Consider the following 23,975-nt stretch of genomic DNA (forward strand, 5'->3'; position numbering starts at 1 on the left):
CCCTTAATATCATAGCAAGTCAAACAAAGCAACAAATATAGGTGTTTATCCTCTCCAGATAAGGTTAAGGAAAATTAGACAAAAAGGAAGACGTGGTTGCAGAGTTCACGGAGGCATACTTAACATTCATTAATAAAATGCTGATATGCAAAAATGATTTCTAAAGATTTGTGAGGATAGACCGGAGTTGAAAGCCAGCTCACCTGAAGACAAATACAAGAGGAATCTGAAGGTTTAATATACACATATTAGCTAAGACGTCCTGCAAAAATACTGAATACAAAATAATGCAGAGTTGATACCTTCTGATGATTCTGATGACTCCCAGCGTCTGCAGGTAACTTTGAGGGGTCTTCTGGCTTACTGAAAAAGAAATTAATACACAACTGATAGATTAAAACTTCAGAGACACTGTGAAAGATTGCTCATAGTCAAAGGTTGGAAACTCTGACCTGCCCTTGATGGGTCCTCAAGAGAAGGAACAAAGACACTAACTCAGAAAACTTCTAAACAACTTTAGACAGCCTTTTGATCAATAGACATGTAAATAAAAAACTTAAAGACGGCCTTTCCCATTATCAATCAGCCACCATCTGATGCAGGCTGTGCATGACCATGCATGCCTCAAAGATGACTATCAACAACTAACCAACCACAGGGAATTGAGTGCTTGAAGAACAAAGATAGAGTGCTAATAGAAAGACTATATCAGTACCACAACAAAGAATGCTCTCCAAAGAACAGTTCCCTTCTGAAAGGTCCCCTGCCCAACCTCACAGAAGCTCATTCAACAATTGCCTAACTCTCCCACATCCACTTCTGCATACATAAAGGCTTACTTATAACATGAAAACTTCAATTTCCTGGTCACAAAGCATCTGTGATGTATTGAAACAACATACTCAAATACTAATACAGCTTCTTTAAATTGCAATCTGAGAACACTTTTCAGTAGTGTACTTTAAGCCTGTGTCAATACCCTTGTTTTTCGAAATACAACCGGGTGTTTAAAGACTGTTCATAGTACATATTGTCTGCAGGCCAAGAAGTTGTTAACTCTGTCACATTTCTCATGTATGTTTTTCTTCTCTTTCATGCCCAGTGCTGCTGCCTCCTTTTTACATCTTTGGAAGACCTTACATTTCAACTGTACTTCAGTTTTTTCAACTTTTTCTTGCATTTGCCATAATATCTAAAGATGAAATCAAATAAATCTTAGTATTTGGACTTTCAGGGGATTCGTATTGGAAATGACTATCAATAATGTGAAAGTATAATTAAATACACTGTTCTTATCTTAATCTATATTAACTGCTTATTGTATTAACTTTCAGGAGTCCTAGGGCATAACGAGTTCCTGGACTTCAATAGCAACATTGAGAGCCCTTTACAACTGGTGTGTTGTGCTGAAGCTTTACCCTTCCACTGGACCAAAAACGGAGCACATGTACACCCCATTGGCCACTGATTTTCAGGGTAGCAAAGTTGAGCAGTCCAAGTCTTACTCAGAAGAGTACTGTGGATTATAAACTCAGAACTCAAAACAGAATAGTATTCAATAATTCAATGTCCAGTCTGTTTTTTTACATATAAGGAAAAGTACTTTACTCCTGAAACACAATGCAAAACTATCCATAAAAAATTCAGAGGGCAGAAACATGGAGCAAAATTGTCGTCATATCAATCACTGTGCAAAAGGAGCCAGTTGGAATAAGCCTTGACTGCTGCATCACAACACAGTCAGTGCAGGATTGGGCCTATTACCATCTGGTGGAATGAATAAGAGTCTCCCAAGAACAAGTCCATTATTGTTAGATTCATTGTAGCACATAAAAGGGCCCCATCACACATCGAAGTCCTCATTGCCATGTCACAATCTTGCACTGCACATTGGTTGCTCAGCCAAAAGTTGGTCAGCCTGCTTCTGCCAGCTGAAGGCTGTGCAGCTCTCAGTGGTTTGCAGTCCTGCATGGACCCACCAGGAATGGTCACACTGACTTAGCCTCGGCCCAGCCGACAAGCCAATGTCCCCAGCTTCACATCTAGTAAATCGGTGCAAGCGCTGGCTAATTAGGTAGAATGGTACACATATAGGGGAGAACAAGGCTGTACCTTTGTGCTCGGAGTTAGATGGATCTTCGCAGATGGTTCATCCTGCAGCCCAAACACAAAAACACCAGGGTATGCTTTAACAGAGGTTGGAGAAAGAAAACACTAATTGCATTACTTGATCTTGCGGCAGTGCAAACCCTCTTCTAGGGACTTTGGCTTTGGCTGATGCGACAACTGTAATATAGTCACGGTCTTCTGATGCCACACATTCACAGGTGTTTCATCTCATCAAATGGAAACAGCTAAATGCAGTAACCATCTCTGTGAGCATCAAGCTGGCACATGCACTTTCAATTTCTGGGCATACTACAAGACTTAAAGGTCAAACCATACTGCCTGCGGGAGAAGATACTTCCTTTGTTTACAGTGGGCTGTGATCACGCCATCTGCTTCAGCTCCTTGCATTCCTCTTCTCTATGAAAAAACTTCTTCATGCAAGGGCAACTCAAGCACCTATTCCCAGCAGTTAGCCCATTCTTCCTTCATGAAAAGCCCAACGCATCTCTCCCAGGCAGGCTACGGCATTTCCCGGATCTAATGCCCAAACCTGGTGAAGGAGGATTTGCACTCACAACACTAAACCATGGAGCACAGAAAAGTTTTTCGGAATCCTCTGGTTTGTGAAATAGGATCCAGGTGAAGTAATTAAGGCACACTGACTGGTACATTCTGCCCCAAACGTATACTATGTATGCAGATAGCATTACGTATTCCACAAGTCCAATTCAGGAACGAGTTTCAAGAAGTTGCTAAGTTGCCATGCAACAGATGGTTCCTAAAACAAAGAAACAAGATAGGGGAAGACTTCCCCAATTAACCACCAGTGAATGTGTTGTGGGGAAGAATAAAGTTGAAACAGGAACTGGTTCCTCAGTCTTGTCCTCCACTCCTTGAAGTGTGATTCAGTACAAATAACTTCAGGAAGGCTTTGTCACAGATCACCAATCCACAATGCTGTCTGGGGTTCTCTTAAAAGTTTCACCACAAATGCCACTCCAGTGCAGGAAATCAAAGCAGATTATTTTATGCAGGGCCCTGGCACACCAATTTAAAAACATGGTAGAGCCCATTAAGCAGCTGTCTTTGAGAGGCAATAGGTAAAAAGGCCTGCTCCATAGCTATAACCTGTTACAACAACCACTGTCACTATTCTACAGTTAGTTTAGGGATTAGACTAGTATTCAAACTCAGTAAAGGAGTGTTCACTTGGTATGCCTCTTGAGATCCCAGAGCCACACTCTCCATCTGACTCCATATAACTTGGAGCCCACATTGTACACACAAGATTACTGTGAGCAGAGGAAAGAAAATAACAAAAACCTACAGAAACTCACTGTAGGGAACAAGATGCAGGGGTACACGTACAAGCAGCATTTCAGAGCCCTGTCCCATGCTAACATTTATGACACGGTATTATGGATCAATTATTCGGATATAAGCATTGGTGGATGCAAGTAAGGTATTCACATACCATAAATGCTGAAGATTCTGTTTGAGATGAAGATCGGTTACATTTTATGTCATCAGTCCAAATGGAGGACCACAAACTCAGAGTTGAGACTCCACTGTGAACCTCAAGCAGCGCCTATGGTCAGAGAGGATTAGATAATGAAAGAAGGCACCCTGGATAGTGAGGAACATCGATCAAACTCCCACGATCAAGGTCAATAGGACTTGGCTCAAGGACAGTATATTGAACCTGGTCTTGCTGGATAAAACGGTTCAGAAGTCAGAGTTCTAGAACAGGTCAAAGGCTGCCATCCTTCTTGGGGGCCAGGAAGCAGGGGTAATAAAATCATGGGCCCTTCCCTCTCAGTGGAACCATTTCATAGCACTTTTTACACTAAGGCAAGGACCTGCACCTCCAAGATAGAGGCGTGAGGAAGACCGCAGTGAATGAGAGGGGGTTGACTGGCAGGGAGGATAGAAGTGGAAGGGTGCAGTTAGTGACATAATGGGAGACTACCTTTCAACGGAAGATGGTGGTGTGAAACAGGTATTCAGAAGCCAGAGGGGTTTAGAGAAGGCAGTCCAGGCAAAGAGTGGGACTGGAATAGCAGCTGCTATTGGTTCTTTCTAGATCCACTACCGCCTAGAAAGGAGAGATATATCTGCTGACGCTTCTGAACAGGCTGTCCAGTTGCCACTGACGGAACTGCAGAGCCTTGCATGGACAACAAAATGTCTAATATTTCTAGCAGAATTGCTGTGCAGGAGATACTCTGGCCATTACCCTGCTTTTCTTAAAGACTACTGAAGTTGCCTAACAGCCGAACTAAACACCGGGCGATGGTATCCGTACAGTCAAAGCCACATCCATTCCATTACTCACCAGATCAGACAGTGGCTTCTTCATGTGCTCTGGGAGGCAGATCACTATTAATTTGGCCATTTCCCAAAAAGCATGGACAGAGTTGCCCAAACAGCAGGTAGCATTAGCTGAGTATCAAGCCACACTGCCAGAAGAAAACTTTTGTAACCCAAACAGACAAGTTTCTTGCACTCTGTCCATAGGGGCTACAGGATATGGGTTTGGGTTCTGCTTCAAGAGGGACATCTGAACCATCAGATTCTATGGTGATTGGTGGCAGGATAAAAAGTGTGGCTAAAAGAGAGCAAGTCTATTAATTTCCGAGTGAACTGCCTATGGACTGCTGAGCTAGAAAACAATTAAAACCCCTGTTGTAGCAAGTTGCTCCAAAAAATGTTTGGAAGAAAATTAGACTCATTTTAAAAAGAACCAATAAATAATAGATTAGCGTGTTCCCTAAAACACCAGAATCAATATTATCACTCCCCAATCCTTTGTAAAATAATTTCCAAACTCACCGGACCACGCAACTACAGATTCTAATAATCCATGCTCCTACAGACGCTTTGTCTCATGCAAAAACTGATCATATTGTTAATGTAATAAGCCCACTATAGTCAGGTATGAAGGTGCAACTTTGTCAATGGCCTGAACGAAATACAGACAAAATATCGAATGCTAAACAATGTTACATACCCTTTGCAAGCATAGCTATATGCGCCTCATTAATAAAAGTTGCTGCGCCTTTCTGTATTAGAAGCCAAACGATCAACCAAAGTAGACAACTTTCTAATTGTCGTATCTTTCAAAGCAACACCAACAGGCGGAACCAAAACACAGAACACATCATACAGGGATGTGGAATTTAATAAAATATCTACTTGTCCATGGGGCAGGTTGATTCATAAATCTACTTGTCCTGAAACAAAATTCACTTGCCCCTATGGTGCCATGTAGTGCAACGACAAATTATGGCAGCAATCTCATTATCTAGGAGCTCTAATATGACCGCTCTGATTATGCCAGGGCTCATATCTAAGTAATGTTTGAATACTTGCAATCACCTTATGCTGCCACGTTTTCGCAGATCAACATACTGGGGCTGAAGGTAGTGGTAAGCAATAGTTCCAGGTTTAGAATGCCCTTTTGAGTCTGTTTTAAGAGTTTTCAACAACTCCGCTCTAATCTTTTCCCATACTGAGAAATGTTGGAAATTTACACATGACAATGGCAGACGTAAACCTTCTTACAGAGATGGGAAAAAAGTGGTTGGAGGAAAAGTGAACTTGCAAACATTCAGATTTTCGCATGAGCAAATCTACACATGCAGATTTACTCAGGCTAAAATGCAGTTCACAAATATTTTCTAGGAGTACTATTTCTTGTCCTACTTCTGTAAATTCTTGGGAATTCACGAAAGTCGGATAGCTGCACTTAATGCAAGGACATTTATCATGGGTGCACTTTTGAGACTTTCTTTAACAATTTGGTCTGGTGTTACCCGTGACCTTTTGTGGTTGTTACAATTTTCTCTCTCTCCTGGCTTCACTGTGAGTGACAGAAATCTGCTCTTTCATGGAGCATATCGGCACACAAAGCACTTTTGTTCAGTGCCAGTAACTACTGTGGCAGTGTGTGGTTTTTGAGACCAAAAAACAATTTTTGCTTTTGCCAATGTTTGTTATAAAGTTTTGGGCCCGGCAGCTCCCACACCAATAGGATTTTACGAAAACCGTGCCAAAATAAGCCACACGTTGACAAAACTAAAAGGCTGTCCACCAATTTCAGACCTACTGGTTTTGCCAATGCTTGCCTTTTTTTGTTTCCCATAATCTTATTGAAACTGGTTACACTGATTTTCCATTATGAATATTTTTGGGAAATACTAGCATGCATCAACATGTTACTAAATGATACTGCAAAGAAATGGTACCTGAAATTTTACAGTAGTTTAGCACAATTTCTTTTTCCTGCTATAATTGTTTTATGAATATTTTATTTTGAAAGCAAAGAATTATCAATCTTGCTTGCAAGCTTCTGCAAATATAGGCATCAAATCAGAGAGCATTATGGGAGCATTATACATAGCCTCATATTGCTAAACTTTGAAAATGTGTGTACACATTTTTATACTGGAACCACTGTCAGTAGCGCAGTCGGAGCTTACATTTGCTTAGAGCGCTCACCCTAATAATAAAGGCTTTCAATTAATCAACCATAGATACAAGTGTGAACAGTATTGACATATGGGCAAAAATATTACCTTAACTGCAGTCAGAGCCCTTCCCTGATCCATAATGTGGTACTGCAAACTGGCAGCCAAAGGGTTTGTGCTGTAGGGGGTTGTGCCTTTTTGTCCCAAAGACAAAATACACATGAAAAAGTGTTGTTCTTGACCCCAAACAATATGTCCTGGGGGTCGGGCTATAGGAATTCCACATCCCTGAATATCCATCAAAACCGGCACAAAACCACTGTTGAATCTTACAGTTCACAGGTGAAGTAAGTTCACTAGCAGTGAACTTCTTTGACTTAAGTGTTTCCATAGTTGAAGGCAAACTAAGCAGGTTTTTGTATAGAAAACCGACAGCAGGAAATTTCACACTCCACGCCATAATCAGTCATCCACCCAGATTAGTCCAGATACCCTATGGTGAATTCCTGAGACTGAAAAGAAATAGCACAAGGGATTGTGATTTTCAGACAGCAGTTAAAGAAAGCACCGCTAGATTCATTGCCAGAGGGTGCAATCAACAATTGCTAGAAACAACTTTGAAAAAGGTAGAGACCATTCCTAGGGAACAGCTACTGAAAGGCAAAAATAAGATTAAAAAGAATGCGGAAGGAGGCAAATTCAGGATGGTTACGACCTACTCAGGAGATGCCAATTGTTTAAAAAGTATACTACGGAAGAATTGGCATGTCCTGAAAACAGATATGATTATTGGGAGTGACATACTGTCAGGCTCACCACCCGGTAATGCGCTGGTCGAAGAATCGGACTCCCGTGCTGCAGCACGACAACCGCCCATCAAGAACTCCACATCCCAGAAGGCCCGAGGGAATCACGCCCCACGTGACAAGCTCACGCTGGGATAAACGCATATAGGTGGGGAAGCCTATGAGACGTCGCCGAATATTCCCGTATGGTTACCTGTCTTTGGCGAACGGTGTTTCGCAATCCCCGGCTGGCTGCCTGTTCTTTGTGTTTGGCCCAAGGATTTCCGGGCATTTCGAACGACGCGTTTACGCTCCTCAGCTCTCGGCCACTCCCGGAGCTTTGGGTAGAAGCGCGACGCCTACCTCCGACGCCCACGGATTTCCGGGCCCCCCTGGACCATTGCGTCGGCGCTCCTCGGCTCTCGGTCATTACCGGAGCTTTGAGTAGTAGCGCGACGCCTATCTCCGACGCCCACGGATTCCGGGCCCCTGGATCATCGCGTCAGCGCTCCTCAGCTCTCGGAGGTTCCCGGAGCTTGGAGTAGTAGCAAGACGCCGACCTCCGACGCCCACGGATTCCCGGGCCCCCATCCAGAATAACCAGTCCGCGCGCCTCGGCTGTCTGGCGGTCGAGGGACAGCGCGAACACCACCTTCGCACCATCCTGGCAGCGGTATCGTGAGTATCAACGACGCTGCCAGCACTCAATATCTCAAGGAAGATAGGAGGTGCGGTCCCCGCACCACACAGGAGAGGCGTGGGGGGACATTAAGCTCAAGCTGCATTGGGCTGCTCCGAAATCCCAGACAATCGCACCTGTGTGGCCATCTTACGCCAAAAGTCCACAACCTACCACCAGTGAGTAGTAACTGGCTAGGTGCCTTCGAGACTACGGCTAGAGGGGTCACAAGAGGCAGAGAGAGACTGCAGGTAAAAAGGAGAGAAACCAGGGACGGGTGCCACCGGGGGAGGTGGAAAGAGACTCCTCATCTCACTATCTGTTTGTTTCGTTACAGGTCTCCCGCCCTGCCGTTCCTATCCTTCCTTCCCTCGCTCACCTGCCTCCTCCGTCCGAGTGTATCACACATTCTCCGGACTAGGGGAAGATGGGAGGTGGACCCCTATAGAGCTTCAGCGCCATCCTGAGGAGAGGACATCCGAGGGTATCCCGACAGAATATTCGGCCCACGATATATTCTCCTCCCGATCGCGCTGAGATAGGCATGGCCACGTTGGAAGACGTGTTAGCCGCTCTGGCACAGGTGCAGGTAGAGCTCGCTGCTTCCAGGACCGAAACAGCCGAGCTACACGCTCTCCTTGATCGCCTCCAGAGGAACCCCTTTGATGCAGGGAACGTATTTTCTACCCAAACACCTCAGGTGGAGGTAGAAATGCCTGCCCACGTCCCGTTGGCCCCCCCGGAGAGGTTCCATGGAGACTTACAAAAAATCCAGGTCTTTATGACCCAAGTCTTACTACACTTCCATTGTAAGCCTAAGCTATTTCTCACCAACCAAGCGAGGGTGGCCTTCCTTATCTCCTATTTGGCTGGAGACGCCGCACAATGGGCCGTCCCAATCGTCAGAAGAGACGACGCTTTGATGTACGATTGGGACAACTTTCGCGTGGAATTCGAAAAGACCTTTGATCGACGAGCAGACACCTTCTCCGCAGACCGTGACCTCCTTGACCTCAGACAAAGCAATACCGACTTCATCGGATACCTCAACAGCTTCCGTCGGTTAGTGGCAGAAACCGATTGGCCCGAAGCAAAACAGTCCGCCATCTTCTACCGAGGGCTCACGGAAGAACTGAAGGACGTTATTGCCCAGATCGATCCTCAGCCTCGCACCTGTGCGGCCATGGTAGAACTTGCCTCCAGGTTGGAATACCGGCTCCGAGAAAGGAAGGGGGATCACAAGAAGGAGAAAACCCCTTCATCCTACGAACACGCCCGCGCTCCAGACCATGCGCTATCCCGGTCCGACCCCATGGAAATCGGAACGGTGAGAGCCTCGTTGACGTTGAGTGAACGTGACCATCGCCTCAAGCAGGGCCTCTGTCTCTATTGTGGCAAGAAACGCCACTTCCTTCGAGAGTGCCCTGTGCGACCTAAGACCGGAAGACCTCAAGCAGTGCAAGCAGCGCTGGCAACCGGTGAGGGAACGTCGGGAAACTTCAGCGCTTGACGGACCAAGAAGGGAAGCCTTCAAGCCTTCACTACATCCCTTCTATGGTATTGGACAATACCCAGGAACCAGATCACTTCTTATCGATGTGGACGCAGTGATAAATCAGCGTACACAGACCATACGAGCCATGATAGACTCCGGAGCCACAGGCTTTTTCATGGATGAAAAAGAAGCGGAGCGGTTAGGTATCCGCTTTCGGCCTAAGAAAACACCAGAACTTGTCTACGCTGTTGACGGCAAAGAACTGGAGTCGGGTCCCATCCGGTACATTACCCCGTCCCTTAAGATCACCGTAGGGGGAGACCACAGTGAATGGCTTACGTTTAACGTTATTCAAGCCCCTAGGTGTAAACTTATCTTGGGATTACCGTGGTTGAGACGGCACGAACCGACCATAGAGTGGTCTACCAACTCGATAGCGTTCTGCTCCGCCTTCTGCCAAACCCAGTGCGGACACTCTGCGTCCAATCCAGTCGTGGCACCTACGTCCCCCCTACATGTTGTCACAGCCGCCGAGAAGGAGATGACGCTCCCGGAATGGTACTCATCGTATAAAGAGGTGTTCGACATCCAAAAAGCAGAAGAATTGCCTCCACACCGGGAATACGACTGCCGCATCGACCTTCTCCTTGGTGCTGTCGTTCCCTGTGGCAGGCTCTACGCCCTCACCGGTCCGGAAACCAGTCATCTCCGGGAGTACCTGGATACCTACCTGAGGTTGGGATTCATTCGTCCATCACGGTCGCCTGCAGCGTCTCCACTCTTTTTCGTACCTAAGGCCAACGGCGAGTTACGCTGTTGCATTGACTACCGCGCCCTCAACGCCTTGACGGTAAAAAATCGATACCCCTTGCCGTTGATCCCCGTATAGTTGGAACAGGTACGAGAGGCGCACGTATACACCAAACTGGACCTCTGGGGGGCATACCATTTGGTGAGAATGAGGGAAGGCGACGAGTGGAAAACCGCCTTTAAAACGCGGTTTGGCCTCTTCGAATACTTGGTGATGCCCTTTGGGCTCTGTAACGCCCCGGCAGCCTTCCAGTTCTTTCTCAACGAGGTGCTGCGTGACTTCCTGGATAGGTTTGTCGTGGTTTACATCGACGACATTCTGATATTTTCATCCGATCTGGAGAAACATGTCGTCCACGTGGGGCAGGTGTTACAGGCATTGAAGAATCACCGGCTGTTTTGTAAACTCACCAAATGTGAGTTCCATGTTACCACCATGGAATTCCTCGGCGTCCAACTAACTCCCGTCGGACAGGTCATGTCCGACCGGAAGGTACAAGCCGTGGCCCAATGGCCCATACCACGCACCGTTAAGGACGTGCAAAGCTTCCTTGGCTTCTCGAATTTCTACCGCCGGTTTATTCACCATTTCTCACAAACGGTAGCCCCCCTTACCAGGCTGACTCGAAAAGGAATTCCTTTCAGCTGGTCGTCGGAGGCTCAGACGTCGTTTGACCAACTCAAAACCGCCTTCACCTCCGCTCCCATCCTGCGACACGCCAAACCCGACCTTCCATACATAGTAGAGGCGGACGCCTCCGACGCGGCCGTAGGGGTCGTTCTTTCGCAACGCCATCCAGACAACTCCATCCCGTCGCCTATATGTCCCGGAAGCTGAACCTGGCAGAGCTGAATTACACTGTCTACGAAAAAGAGCTGCTAGCCATCCGGGTGGCGTTCCTGGAGTGCCTACACTGGTTAATGGGCGCCCAGCATCAAGTAACCGTGTTCACCGACCACAGGAACCTCCAGTTTCTGCGGTCGGCTCGACATCTCTCTCCTCGCCAACGGAGATGGATGCTCTTCTTCGCGGAATACCACTTTGTCACATACCGGCCAGGTTCGCAAAACAGAAAAGCCGATGCCTTGTCCAGGCAGGACCTGACCGGCCTCCCCGCTGTGGAACCCGACCAATCCATCTGGTCACCAGACCAGGTGGTGGGAAACATCGAAACGGAGTCCTTTGTGCTCGGAGTGAAGCGCGGAATCAGAACAGTCACCTGGAGGTCATGGTTGAGAAGTCACAAGGAGTGGCGTTTGCAGCAAGGCATCCCCGTGTGGGGCTCAAGGGTGTTGGTCCCTACACTCAGTCTCCGGAAACTTGTCTTCACGTGGTGTCACGAACTGCCCTGTGCTGGACATATGGGGGGAATCAAAACCCTAGAGAAAGTGCTAAGACAGTTCTGGTGGCCTTCGGTAAGGCCGGACATCCTGCTTTGGGTCAAGATGTGTGTCGTCTGCGCACAGATGAAAACCGATCATCGCAAACAACAAGGCCTCCTTCACCCGCTACCAACGCCTATGAATCCCTGGGAAAGAATCTCAGTTGACTTTATAGTGGGCTTACCCAAGGACCAAAACTGCATGGCCATCGTTGTGGTAATAGACTACCTCACCAAGATGGGACACTTCCTGGCGTGCAAGCAGGTCCCTACGGCGGGGACGCTGGCGAAGCTCTTGCTGGTGAACGTGGTGCGTCTCCACGGCCTCCCTCTCGGAATCGTGTCAGACAGAGGCTCCCAATTTACAGCTCGGTTTTGGAAGGTCTGGTGTGCCGAGCTGGGCATACGCTCATCCTTGTCCACAAGTTTTCATCCCCAGACCGATGGTCAGACGGAGAGGCTCAACCAGACCTTGAAGCAGTACCTGCGCTGTTATGTGGACGAGGCATTGGGTGCCTGGGTGGACTGGTTGTGGGTGGCTGAAGTTGCATACAACAATTCCATGCATTCATCCACACAACAAACGCCCTTCTTTCTCTCCTCAGGGTATCATCCACGTTTCACCCCGTTCTTGCTCCCTCACGCTGGTATCAGCCTTCCCGATGTACAGAGCAGGCTCACCACGATTCGCGTGGCCCTCAAAAAGGCCCGCACGAACCTTCGTGTATCGAAAACACGGTACAAGCTCCAAGCTGACAAACATCGCAGGCCCAATCCAGTGTACCACAAAGGGGATAGGGTATGGCTGTCCACTAAGAACATTAGATTCAGGAAACCCAGCGTATTCAATCCCAAATACATCGGCCCCTATCCTGTGGTTCGCCATGTGAATCCCGTGGCAGTGCAATTGCGACTGCCTCCGCACCTGCACATCCACCCGGTTTTCCACGTCTCGTTACTCAAGCCTTCGCTGTGCCCGGTACGGAAAGTCCCACCTCCCGTATGGGTGCAGCAGGAACGTGAGCACGTGGTGAAACGTGTGCTGGACTTCAAGCTGGTGCGGGGCAAGCTCTGGTATCTGCTGGCCTGGAAGGGTTACGGCCCGGAGGAAAACTCGTGGGAGCCTGCGTCGGCGGTCCATGCCGATCGTCTGGTGGCTGCCTTCCATCGCAGGTGTCCTGCGAAGCCCGGGTCTTCTCCCAGCGCCGCCTGAGGCGTGAGGGGGGGTGTACGGTCCGGCTCAGCACCCGGTAATGCGCTGGTCGAAGAATCGGACTCCCGAGCTGCAGCACGACAACCGCCCATCAAGAACTCCACATCCCAGAAGGTCCGAGGGAATCATGCCCCACGTGACAAGCTCACGCTGGGATGAACGCATATAGGCGGGGACGCCTATGATACGTCGCCGAATATTCCCGTATGGTTACCTGTCTTTGGCGAACGGCGTTTCGCAATCCCCGGCTGGCTGCCTGTTCTTCGGCTCCCCGTGTTTGGCCCAAGGATTTCCGTGCATTTCGAACGACGCGTTTGCGCTCCTCAGCTCTCGGCCACTCCCGAAGCTTAGAGTAGAAGCGCGACGCCTACCTCCGACGCCCACGGATTTCCGGGCCCCCCTGGACCATCACGTCGGCGCTCCTTGGCTCTCGGTCATTACCAGAGCTTTGAGTAGTAACGCGACGCCTATCTCCGACGCCCACGGATTCCGGGCCCCTGGATCATCGCGTCAGCGCTCCTCAGCTCTCGGAGGTTCCCGGAGGTTGGAGTAGTAGCGCGACGCCGACCTCAGACGCCCACGGATTCCCGGGCCCCCATCCAGAATAACCAGTCCGCGCGCCTCGGCTGTCTGGCGGTCGAGGGACAGCGCGAACACCACCTTCGCACACCACCATCCTGGCAGCGGTATCGTGAGCATCAACGACGCTGCCAGCATTCAATATCTCAAGGAAGATAGGAGGTGCGGTCCCCGCACCACACATGAGAGGCGTGGGGGAACATTAAGTTCAAGCTGCATTGGGCTGCTCCATACTCCCAGACAATCGCACCTGTGTGGCCATCTTACGCCAAAAGTCCACAACCTACCACCAGTGAGTAGTAACTGGCTAGGTGCCTTCGAGACTACGGCTAGAGGGGTCATAAGAGGCAGAGAGAGACTGCAGGTAAAAAGGAGAGAAACCAGGGACTGGTGCTACCGTGGGAGGTGGAAAGAGACTCCTCATCTCACTATCTGTTTGTTTCCTTACAGGTCTCCCTCCCTGCCGTTCCTATCCTTCCTTCCCTTACTCACCTGCCTCCTCCGTCCGAGTGTATCACACATTCTCCGGACTAGGGGCAGATGGGAGGTGGACCCCTATAGAGCTTCAGCGCCATCCTGAGGAGAGGACATCTGAGGGTATCCCGACACATACCATCAGTCCCCTAAGTGACTTTTAAAAAAGCAAGGTCATTAGGAGACATGTTAGTTCATAGCCATATCGAAAAAGCTACACAGAAGAAGGGCACCATCAAAGAAATGAAGGGATTTTTCCCTTGTGGAAATGTAAAGCCTGTGTTAATAGCAGAAAGATATTAACATATGAAATACCTGGAATAAAGAGACGCAGAGCTGTAACTAAATTTATAACTTGTAATACTGCCTATTCAGTATATTGCCTAATCTGCCCGTGTGGATTAAAATACATAGGAAGCACGATTCATCCAATAAAGATCCGCATACTAGAACATGAGGGCCATTGCAAAGAAGGACATCACGTATCCAGTGGCCAGACATTTTGCTAATAAGCATCAGAGTAACAGGGATCTGTTAAAATATTAAGGCATTGACCATGTACCTAACAACATCAGGGGAGGAGATCGAATTTTGAAACTTCGCAGACTCTAATCTCGCTACATTATCGATTTACAAACAAGAGCACCTAAAGGGTTGAATAGCGGGGGAAGAACTAGCAGTTCACCAGGGTGATTGATGATTCATTCTGAATTTTATAGCGATAATGTTATAGACATAAGATTATGTAATGAGCCGATACAAGGTGACATTGGGGCGCTGATTCCTATGAAATATGTCTGAGATTAAGGTCAACCATTTAAGCACTGAAAACGGTATGTGCTGATACACGGCCAGATATTATTGAATCGGCAATCATGATAATGAGGTATGCCGATATACAGCTAGATACCATTGAATCATTAATCATGTTATTGATTTAAATGAAATAGTATGTATTTATGGAAGTTACTATGATTGCAAAAGTAATTTATCACAACATTTAAATAGAAAAGTCCACTAAGAACTGAAGTATTTATTATACATTATCATGCTAAAATGGCGCTTTCCATATACAATGTGAAGTTGTCTGTTTTCAATGTTGTTGCCCAATGAAATTGTCTCATTAACAACCGCTTCCGGTGTGAAAGGTAACACCGACAAAGGCGCAACGCGAAACGAGTCTGTTGCTGCGTTGCAATTAAAATCCACTGCAACGGACCCCACGAGCTTTGATTGATTTTTTGGGCACACACCTGCGATACAAGCACCCGTTCGAGAGTGCTCCATTCAAGGTGTTTTGGAGATATATATACATATATATTTTATTTTTTTTTTCCACGGAGAAACCCATTGGTTTTACAGACGTTATAGTTCGGAATTAGCATTTAAAAAACCTTTGAAATTCACTTAAAAAAAAATAGGTTTCAGGGGCATTATAGTTAGTTGGACATTTGACTCATAAAACCAGAGAATTTCGCCTGGTATAGTTAGTTGAGCTAACTATAACTCGTGCGCCCGCAATGCACTGCTGATGATGTCACATATTACATCACTCATGACATGGCCAGTGACATCATTGATGACATCACTGATTGACATCTCAAATTACATCATCCAGTGAATGTGTGCTTCTGTAAAGTTGAAATATTTTTCATATATATCTATGTGAAGGTGTATTGAAGAATGAATGAATTTACAAGTGCCTGAAGGAATTATTTAGTAGGTGCGTGACAGACTGTATAAGTGAGTGATTGAACGTGTCTTACTGAATGCATGGGTTAGTGACTACACTGTGTGAAAGTCTGTATTAGTCTCTCAGTTGGTGTGTAACCAACTGCATGGGTTGCTGAATAGCTACATGAGTATCTATATGGGTTATTGATTTGTTGTCTGAGTATATGTATGTGTCCCTGAGTGTCTGTATGGGTGGTATGACTGTGCATATATGTCTGAGTGGGTGATTCACTGGTTGTATGGATCCAAAAGTGCATCTGGGAAGGGCTGTATGGGTGAGTTACTGTGTGTATGGGTGTGTAGGTGAGTGAATGAATGTCTCAGTGGTATATGTGTGACTAACTACATATGTTTTAAGGCACTATATGTGAGTGTTGGGAGTATATAAATGACTATACATGAGAGTAACTTATTTGAAGAGTTTGTGTATAAATGAGTGTCTGCTTGTATCAGTAATTGTATAAGACAGTAAATATGTGTTAGTATCTCTATAAATAAGTGATATGGTGTGTCTATAAATAACGAACTTGGTGTGTATAACTGTATACATGAGTAAATGGATATGCGATTGATTTTTTGCATTACTGACTAGGTGTGTAAGTAACTATGGATGAGCGGCGGAGTCTGACTGCATGTATAGATGTATGAGTGCATATTATACTACTGTATTGATGAGTAACTACATGTATAAGTGACTGGATGAGTGTGTAGACCTAGGAAACTGTGAGTGTTATGTAGTGTATGGCATTGTAGTGTGTATAGTTTAGAAAATTGAAGTCTGTATTTTAGAAAGGGTGTATCAAAGTTTGCAATAGGGCATCAGTATGTGCATCAGATTATCACGTGGATGATGTCATCAGTGATGTCACTGACCATGTCATCAGTGATGTAATATGTGACATCATCAGCAGTGCATAGCTCAACAAACTATAACAGGCGAATTTCTCTGGGTCCAGACGAGCTGGAGTGAGGGCCGGAGGCAGTGCGGAGCAGCGGCGGCGGGATACGGGACAGAGATCGGAGGCAACGCCCGGAGGAGCCCGCGGCTGGGGCAGGCCTGTCGAGAGGGGGGTGCTGCGCTGGGAAGGTGAGCCGCGATTTCCCCACCCCGGGCCTGAGTTGGGATCGACATTGCCGGCACCGGTGGTAACCCCGGTGGAGCTGTGAGGCGGAGTCCGGGGCCGGGTGAGCGCACGGAGCCCTGGTGAGAGGCCTTTCCCCGGGAGTGGCGGTGACGAGGTTGGATCCTGCCCCTCCCCCCCCCTGCACATCTCTGAGACTGGGGCCTCTGGAACGTGGATACGCCGGTGTCCTGGTGACAAACAGTTGCTTTGTCTTCCTGAAAGGTTGTGTTCTCTGGATATAGTAAAGCAAGGTCCTTTTAAAGTCCAGTGTGTGTAGAGCCATTTCTGCAACAGTTTGAGGTTGCGAGAAAAAAAACTGTAATTCTACCAATTGGTTTAGATGAAAGGGTGAGATGACTTTGGGTAGGAATTTTGGGTTGGTACGTAGGACAACCTTGTTCGGGTGCATTTGGAGAAAAGGTTCTTGTATGGTAAGTGCTTGTATCTCACTGACCCTTCTAAGGGAGGTGATGGCTACAAGTAAAGCTGTTTTCCATGTGAGGAATTGCAGTTCGCATTTATGCAAGGGTTCAAAAGGCGGTCCCATTAGTCTTGTGAGCACTATATTTAAGTTCCACACAGGTGAGGGTGGCACTCTGGGGGGAATTATTCGTTTTAGGCCTTCCATGAAGGCTTTAATGGTAGGCACTCTGAAAAGTGAGAGGCGCTGTCTGTTTTGTAAGTAAGCGGCTATTACTGCGAGGTGTAGCCGAATGGATGTATATGCTAGGTTACATCTTTGTAGGTGTAGTAAGTGGCATATGATGTGCTGTATGGATGCGTCTAGAGGGTTGATTGTGTTGTTATGGCAATAAACAACAAATCTTTAACACTTGGCAGCGTAGCAGGCTCTAGTGGTAGGACGTCTAGCTTCTATGAAAACATTCATATAGTCGGGGGGAAGGTTAAGGTATCCGAATTCTAGGATTTCAGGAGCCAGATCACAAGGTTGAGCTGAGCTGGGTCCGGGTGCCAGATCTCTCCAAGGTTCTGGGTTAGAAGGCATGGTGAGAGGTGTAATTTTTGGTGTGGCACTACTGAGAGTTCCAGCAGCGTGATGTACCATGGTTGTCTGGCCCATGTTGGAGCTACTAGAATAAGTGTGAGGGAGTGCTGTTGCAGCTTTCGCACCACTAACGGAATTAGTGGGAGAAGTGGAAAGGCGTATGCAAATTTGCCTGACCAGTTCATCCATATCGCATTGCCTTTGGAATATGGGTGTGGGTATCTGGCGGCGAAGCTTGGGCATTTTTTGTTTTCGTGGGTGGCGAATAGGTCTATCTGTGGATGCCCCCACATCTGAAAGAACGGGTGAAGAACCTGCGGGTGAAGTTCCCACTCGTGGATCTGCTGCGTCTGTCTGCTGAGCAGATCTGCCATGGTGTTTTGGACTCCTGGGACATGCTGGGCTAGGAGAAAGATTTTGTGTGGAATTGCCCATCTCCATATGCTCTGTGCTAGTTGAGAGAGCTGTGGAGAGTGTGTGCCGCCTTGTTTTTGGATGTAGTACATGGCGGTCATGTTGTCTGTACGGATAAGGACTGCCTTGCCTAAAATCTGTGTGTGAAAGGATTTTAGGGCTAGAAAGATTGCCAGTAACTCCAGATGATTGATGGGGAGTAACTTTTGTTGCGGCGTCCATGTGCCCTGCACTGTGAGGTGTAGTAGATGAGCTCCCCAGCCGGAGAGCGATGCGTCTGTTGTCAGGATTATTTGTGGAACCGGGTCCAGGAACGGTCGACCTCTGGAAAGATTTGTGGTGTTCCACCACTGCAGAGAGCGATGGGTGCAGCCGTCTACCAACACCAGATCTGTCAGTTGCCCCTGGGCCTGGTTCCATTGGCGCGCTAAGCACTCTTGTAGTGGACGCATCTGGAGTCTTGCATGAGGCACTATGAAAATGCAAGAGGCCATCATCCCTATCAGTTGCATAAACACTCTTGCTGGGAGGGCGTGTTGAAGTATGAATTTTTGACGCAAAGCCTGAATGCTTGAGATCCTTGCCGGATTGGGGTAGGCAATGGCTTTTGAGGTGTCTATGGTGGCACCGAGGTATTGCTTTATGTGGAATGGTGTTAGCTGGGACTTTTGGTGGTTCACCGTGAAGCCTAGTTGGTGAAGTAGCTGGATTGTAGTGGCGGTGTGGTGTACACATTGGTTGTAGGACGCGGCTTTTATCAGCCAGTCGTCCAGATACGGGAAGACGTGAATGTGCTGTCTTCTGAGGTGTGCCGCCACTACTGCTAGGCACTTGGTAAATACCCGTGGTGCTGTTGTGACCCCGAATGGGAGCACCTTGAACTGGTAGTGTTGCCCGTCCACTACGAATCTGAGGTACTTTCTGTGGGCATGGTGTACCGGAATGTGAAAGTACGCGTCTTTCAAGTCCAGTGTGGTGAGAAAGTCGTTCTGGGAGAGGAGCGGAAGTACCTGCTGAAGTGTCACCATGTGAAAATGGTGCGAATGTATGTATGTGTTCAGAGGCCGGAGATCTAAGATAGGTCGTAGAGTCTCGTCTCTTTTTGGTATCAGAAAATATAGGGAGTAGACCCCTGCATTTTGCTAATCGTGGGGGACCTGTTCTATTGCGTGTTTTTGTAGGAGGTAGATGAAATCCTGTTTTGGTAACGTGGAATGTTCTTGAGACATTGGGCGTTGCCTGGGTGGAATGTTGGAGGGGGTAGATGTGAGTTCCAGGCAGTACCCTGAACGAATAATTTGGGTCACCCACTTGTCTGATGTGATGGACTCCCAGACGTGAAGGAAATTTTGTAGTCTGCCCCCCACCGGAGTGGGATGGTCTGGGGGGGGGAGCAGGGGAAAGACATTGGGTAGGCGGTGTGGCAGAGCGGGCGGTATTTGTTTTGCCTCTGCCTTTATTGTTATTGCCTCTATAGCCGCCTCTTTGATAACCTTTTGTGAAGGTGGACTGAGGAGGGGATTTGTAGGACGTGGACGCGCTATCTGAGGAGTAGCCTCTGCCCGTGCCCCGAAAGGAAGAGCGGCGAAAGGAGCGTCTAGGAGGGTGTGACTGTAGGGCTCCCATAGATTTCGCCGTATCTGTCTCTTTTTTCATCTTCGAGGGCCTCATCTATCTTTGGACCGAATAAATGTTCCTGATCGAACGGATTGTTTAATATGGAGGCTTGTACCTCGGGTTTAAAGCCTGACACTCTCAGCCAAGCACGTCGACGAAGTAGGACACTGGTGTTAATGGCCCTGGAAGCTGTGTCTGCTGCGTCCAAGGCACAGCATATAGAGGTATTAGTTATGGTCTTACCCTCTTGGATTAATTCATTGGCCCTATTTTTATATTTTTCTGGGAGATGGTGCATGATGGTTTCTAGCTCATCATAATGCACCCTGTCGTATCTGGCCAATAGCGCTTGAGTGTTGGCGATACGCCATATATTGGCTGCCTGTGACGCAGTGCGTTTTCCTGACGCGTCCAGGAGCTTTGTTTCTTTGTCAGGTGGTGGTGCTTCGCCTGACGCCTGTGAGTTTGATCTCTTTCTTGCGGTGGATACCACTAGGGAATCCAGTGGCGCTGGCCCTTTGATGTAGGCAGGATCTGTAGGGGCAGCTTTAAACATTTTTTCTACGCATGGGTTTAGGACCCTAGCCCTGACTGGGTTTTTAAAAACCTCTGGCGCATGTTTTATTACCCCTTTGAGCATAGGTAGTATAGCAGTAGACCTATGTGCAGTATCAAAGGTGTCTAGGAGGAAATCTTCCTCTACTGGGTCAGTGTGTAGCTCTACCCCGTGATAATGTGCCGCCCTCTGAAGTAGGTGGTGAAAACCTAGTGAGTCTTCTGGAGGAGATGGCCTGGATGGATAAAGGTCATCTTGTGGGACATCTGGAATATCTGGATTATTATAATCATCCCAGGGGTCTGGGGATCCTGTAGGGGTGGGGTCTTGTGGCACATCTGCTGGGTCGTAGTATGGGTCCCCCTGATCATCATGGTCTGGAGACGGGGTCAGAGAGCGATGAGGCAGGGGTGGAGAAGGTGGAGGGGGTGGAGGTGGAGAGGGTGGAGGAGGCGGGGAAGGCACTCTGAAAGGGGAGGTAGCTAAGTCCTTCCTCTTTGGAGGTGGAGGTGGTTTGTCCAAATGTCTCTTTTTAGAAGACAGTGCCAAATGTCCAGTTTTTGGATCCTTGGTAAGTGTCTTTTGCAAAGGATCCAGTGTAAAAAGTTCTTGCGACACTGGTTGTTCGGTAGGCGCCGACGTTTTCGGGACCGACGTCTTCTTAGGCTTGTCTGTTTCGTGCTTTTTGGGAACCTCCGATTTTTTGTTCGGTGCCAATACAGGTTTCGGCGCGGGAGTGTCGGTGCCGAGGGCCTTATGATGTTTGGTCGGCACCGAGAGGCTGGGTTTTGACACCGAGGGCTTTGGTGTGGAGGTCGGTGCCGAGGTAGAGGCCGATCTTTTCTTCGGTGCCAAAGGGTGTTTTTCGGCACCGCTGACAGGCTGGCTCGAGCCCGAGCCGCCGGAAGGCTTACTTGGCTTCGTCACCGGGCCCGAAGGTGGGGTGTTCGAAGCAGTGTCTTTGGTCTTGCCTAGGCCCGAAGGCGAAGGCGTGACCGAAGCCTTTTTGGGTGTCAGCGCGGGTGTGGGAGGGGGTATTTTACTCACGACCCTCTGCGCCGGGGTGATGTCCTCAACATCCGAGTCGTCTACTTCGGAAGCACTGACGAGGTCCTCTTCGGTGTGCTGGTGTCCCGGAGCTTCGACGTCGTCCCCGAAGTTGTCGACTGGAACGGAGGTCGAGGAGTGCGCCATTTTTCTTCTGGCCCTTCGGTCTCGAATATTCTTTTGGGATCTAAAAAGACTTGCAGACGGGACAGTCTCGAGTCTCGTGTTCAGGGGAGAGGCAGAGGTTGCACACCTCATGAAGATTGGTGTGGGGGAATTTGGACCCACATCGAGGGCACTTCTTGAATGGAGATCTTTCCATCAGCCGGGACCGGAGCCAGAATAGGCCCGAAGGCCGACGTCGATTACTGCAATCGAAGGTGCGTCGAAGAAGAAGGTGATTGAGGAGATCAGTATCTAAACAATACCGCGGAGAGCGAGGATTCCGCTTCGATCGTCGAACTGGAATGTTCGGAACCGGAGCGCAAAGTATTACATCCGAGCCCGATGGCGGAAAAAAACAATCTGAGGATGGAGCCGAAGCCCATGCGCAATACGAACCAAGGGAGGAGTCACCGACCTCGTGACTTCCAAAGACTTTCCAAGAGGAAAAACAAACAGCAAACATCCGGGCCCAACACCAGATAGCGATCTATGCAAAAGTGTGTAATCTGCAGTTCATTTGCCTTGAACATATATTTTCTCAAAATCTTGTCGGGAGCAGCCTCCTTGCGCCCTCGATGCGCGACTGCCATGTGACCTTAAAAAAAAAACATTTGATTAGTTCATAACATTTCCCATTGTAACAGTTGGAGGACCCCACCCATTTTAGTCATTCTCTCTACAGAGTTTGATGAGACATCCCTTCTGCTTAGAGAGCTTTTTTGAAAAGTTTTTTTGCTGTGTACACATATCTTCTACTACACACAACATGCAACGATCATCTTGATCAATATTCATGGTCTGTACATTAGCCTTCCACGTGTGATGCCCATGCATCTCAAACGTTACATCAAAAATCAAATGTGTGTTACACGATGCCCATGGTGTGTGTGTGTGCACATTAGTGTGCTGCCTTTTGGCCTGCGTATTGCTGGCCCGAAGGGGTATCATCAGCCATGGGCAGAGTGCACATCCTAGATCCCATGTGACCAACAGTAAACAGTAATGTGTACATTTGTATTGCTGTATTCTCTGTTGTCAGGCTTTACCAGTATAGTAGTGTGTCATATGTGAGACTTTCAGATTCACGTTTGGCATGCATTGCTTGACTATAATGAACATTGTCACTATTTATGACGTAGCCTCACTGCTGATCCTCCCTCCATACGAGCACATTCATATGTGTGCGCTTCGCGATAGCAACACTTTCAATAATACCGCACACCATTGACATGAGTGTCTGCGCATATCCACAACCATGACAACGACATGTAATATTGGCCATTCAATGTTTTTAAACAGCATCTCATTAGCGATAGTTGCCTTCCCGGTACATGCTACATTAATGTAAATTCCGCATTCTGCGACGTCAAAACTACAACAGAAATACACATAAGTACACTTCCTGGCCAGGCATGAACTGAACAACGCCCAGGTCCCCGGAACTATTATTCACACCCCAACGCTCGCCTGGCGTACGCAAGCCCAGCCCACTTAGCGTACGTATAAATAGGATAACCACGACGCTACATGTCCCAGTTCTTCTACACTGCCTCAGGTGATATGGCCGCATCCACCTCGCATATCACAATGCTCAATAAAAAAAGGGATCCATAAGGCGTACACCATCGTCGCAATCAACACTGCACCGGAATTGTGAACACTGCTGCCCGTCGTGTTTGGACACACAACAATGACAGCAGGTGAGCAGTGGGTCCTGGGTGCTCAGGGGCTGCAATTGAGCGCAATGCTGCGGGAAGGGTGGGGTGCATCAGCCTGGGTGTGCAGGTACAATCAAGCGATATTGCCTTGCTTAATAATGTGTTCTCTGACCTCATTCAGTCACATGTCTGTCTCGCATTTTAAGGACCTGCTGGGCAGTACTGTAGGCCTGAGCCAGCGGGCAGCACTGCCCTACAGACACGTGTTGAGTGCAGTGCTGAGGGAGGGGTGGGGTGCATCAGCCTGTGTGCAAAGGTGCAAACAACCGATGTTACCCTGCGTACCAATGTGATCTCTGACCTCATTCAGTCACATCTCTGTCTCATTTTAACGACCTGCTGCACCGTACTGTAGGCCTGAGCCAGCGGGAAGCGCCACGCTACAGACACGTGGCGTTGGCTTTTGCGGCACTGTAGTGAGCTGATTACTAAGTGTACATGCATACAGGCTTGCACCACTGCATTACACCCACACATTATACTTCTACCATGCGCTCTGTTCCCTTTTCATGTGAACATTGGCATAACATGTTATTATTTAACCTTGTGTATTCTCATGCTCTCCAACTCCTCTTTGAACCACGATTACCACTAACAGT

At 47.9% G+C, this 23,975-nt stretch overlaps 1 protein-coding gene across 2 annotated transcripts in view; it reads right to left on the reverse strand.

The window, feature by feature from the left end:
• TDRD1 (tudor domain containing 1) overlaps nt 1-23,975 on the reverse strand; it is a 1,654,170-nt gene that overhangs the window by 1,199,629 nt on the left and 430,566 nt on the right. For both annotated transcript variants that reach the window (XM_085603291.1, XM_085603292.1), the window contains one exon: nt 303-363. In XM_085603291.1, coding sequence (XP_085459417.1) covers nt 303-363 — 61 coding nt within the window. The remainder of the gene's footprint in view (nt 1-302; nt 364-23,975) is intronic.

This window comes from Triturus cristatus, chromosome 1_2, assembly GCF_964204655.1.
Source record: "Triturus cristatus chromosome 1_2, aTriCri1.1, whole genome shotgun sequence".
NCBI classification, from domain to species: Eukaryota; Metazoa; Chordata; class Amphibia; order Caudata; family Salamandridae; genus Triturus; species Triturus cristatus.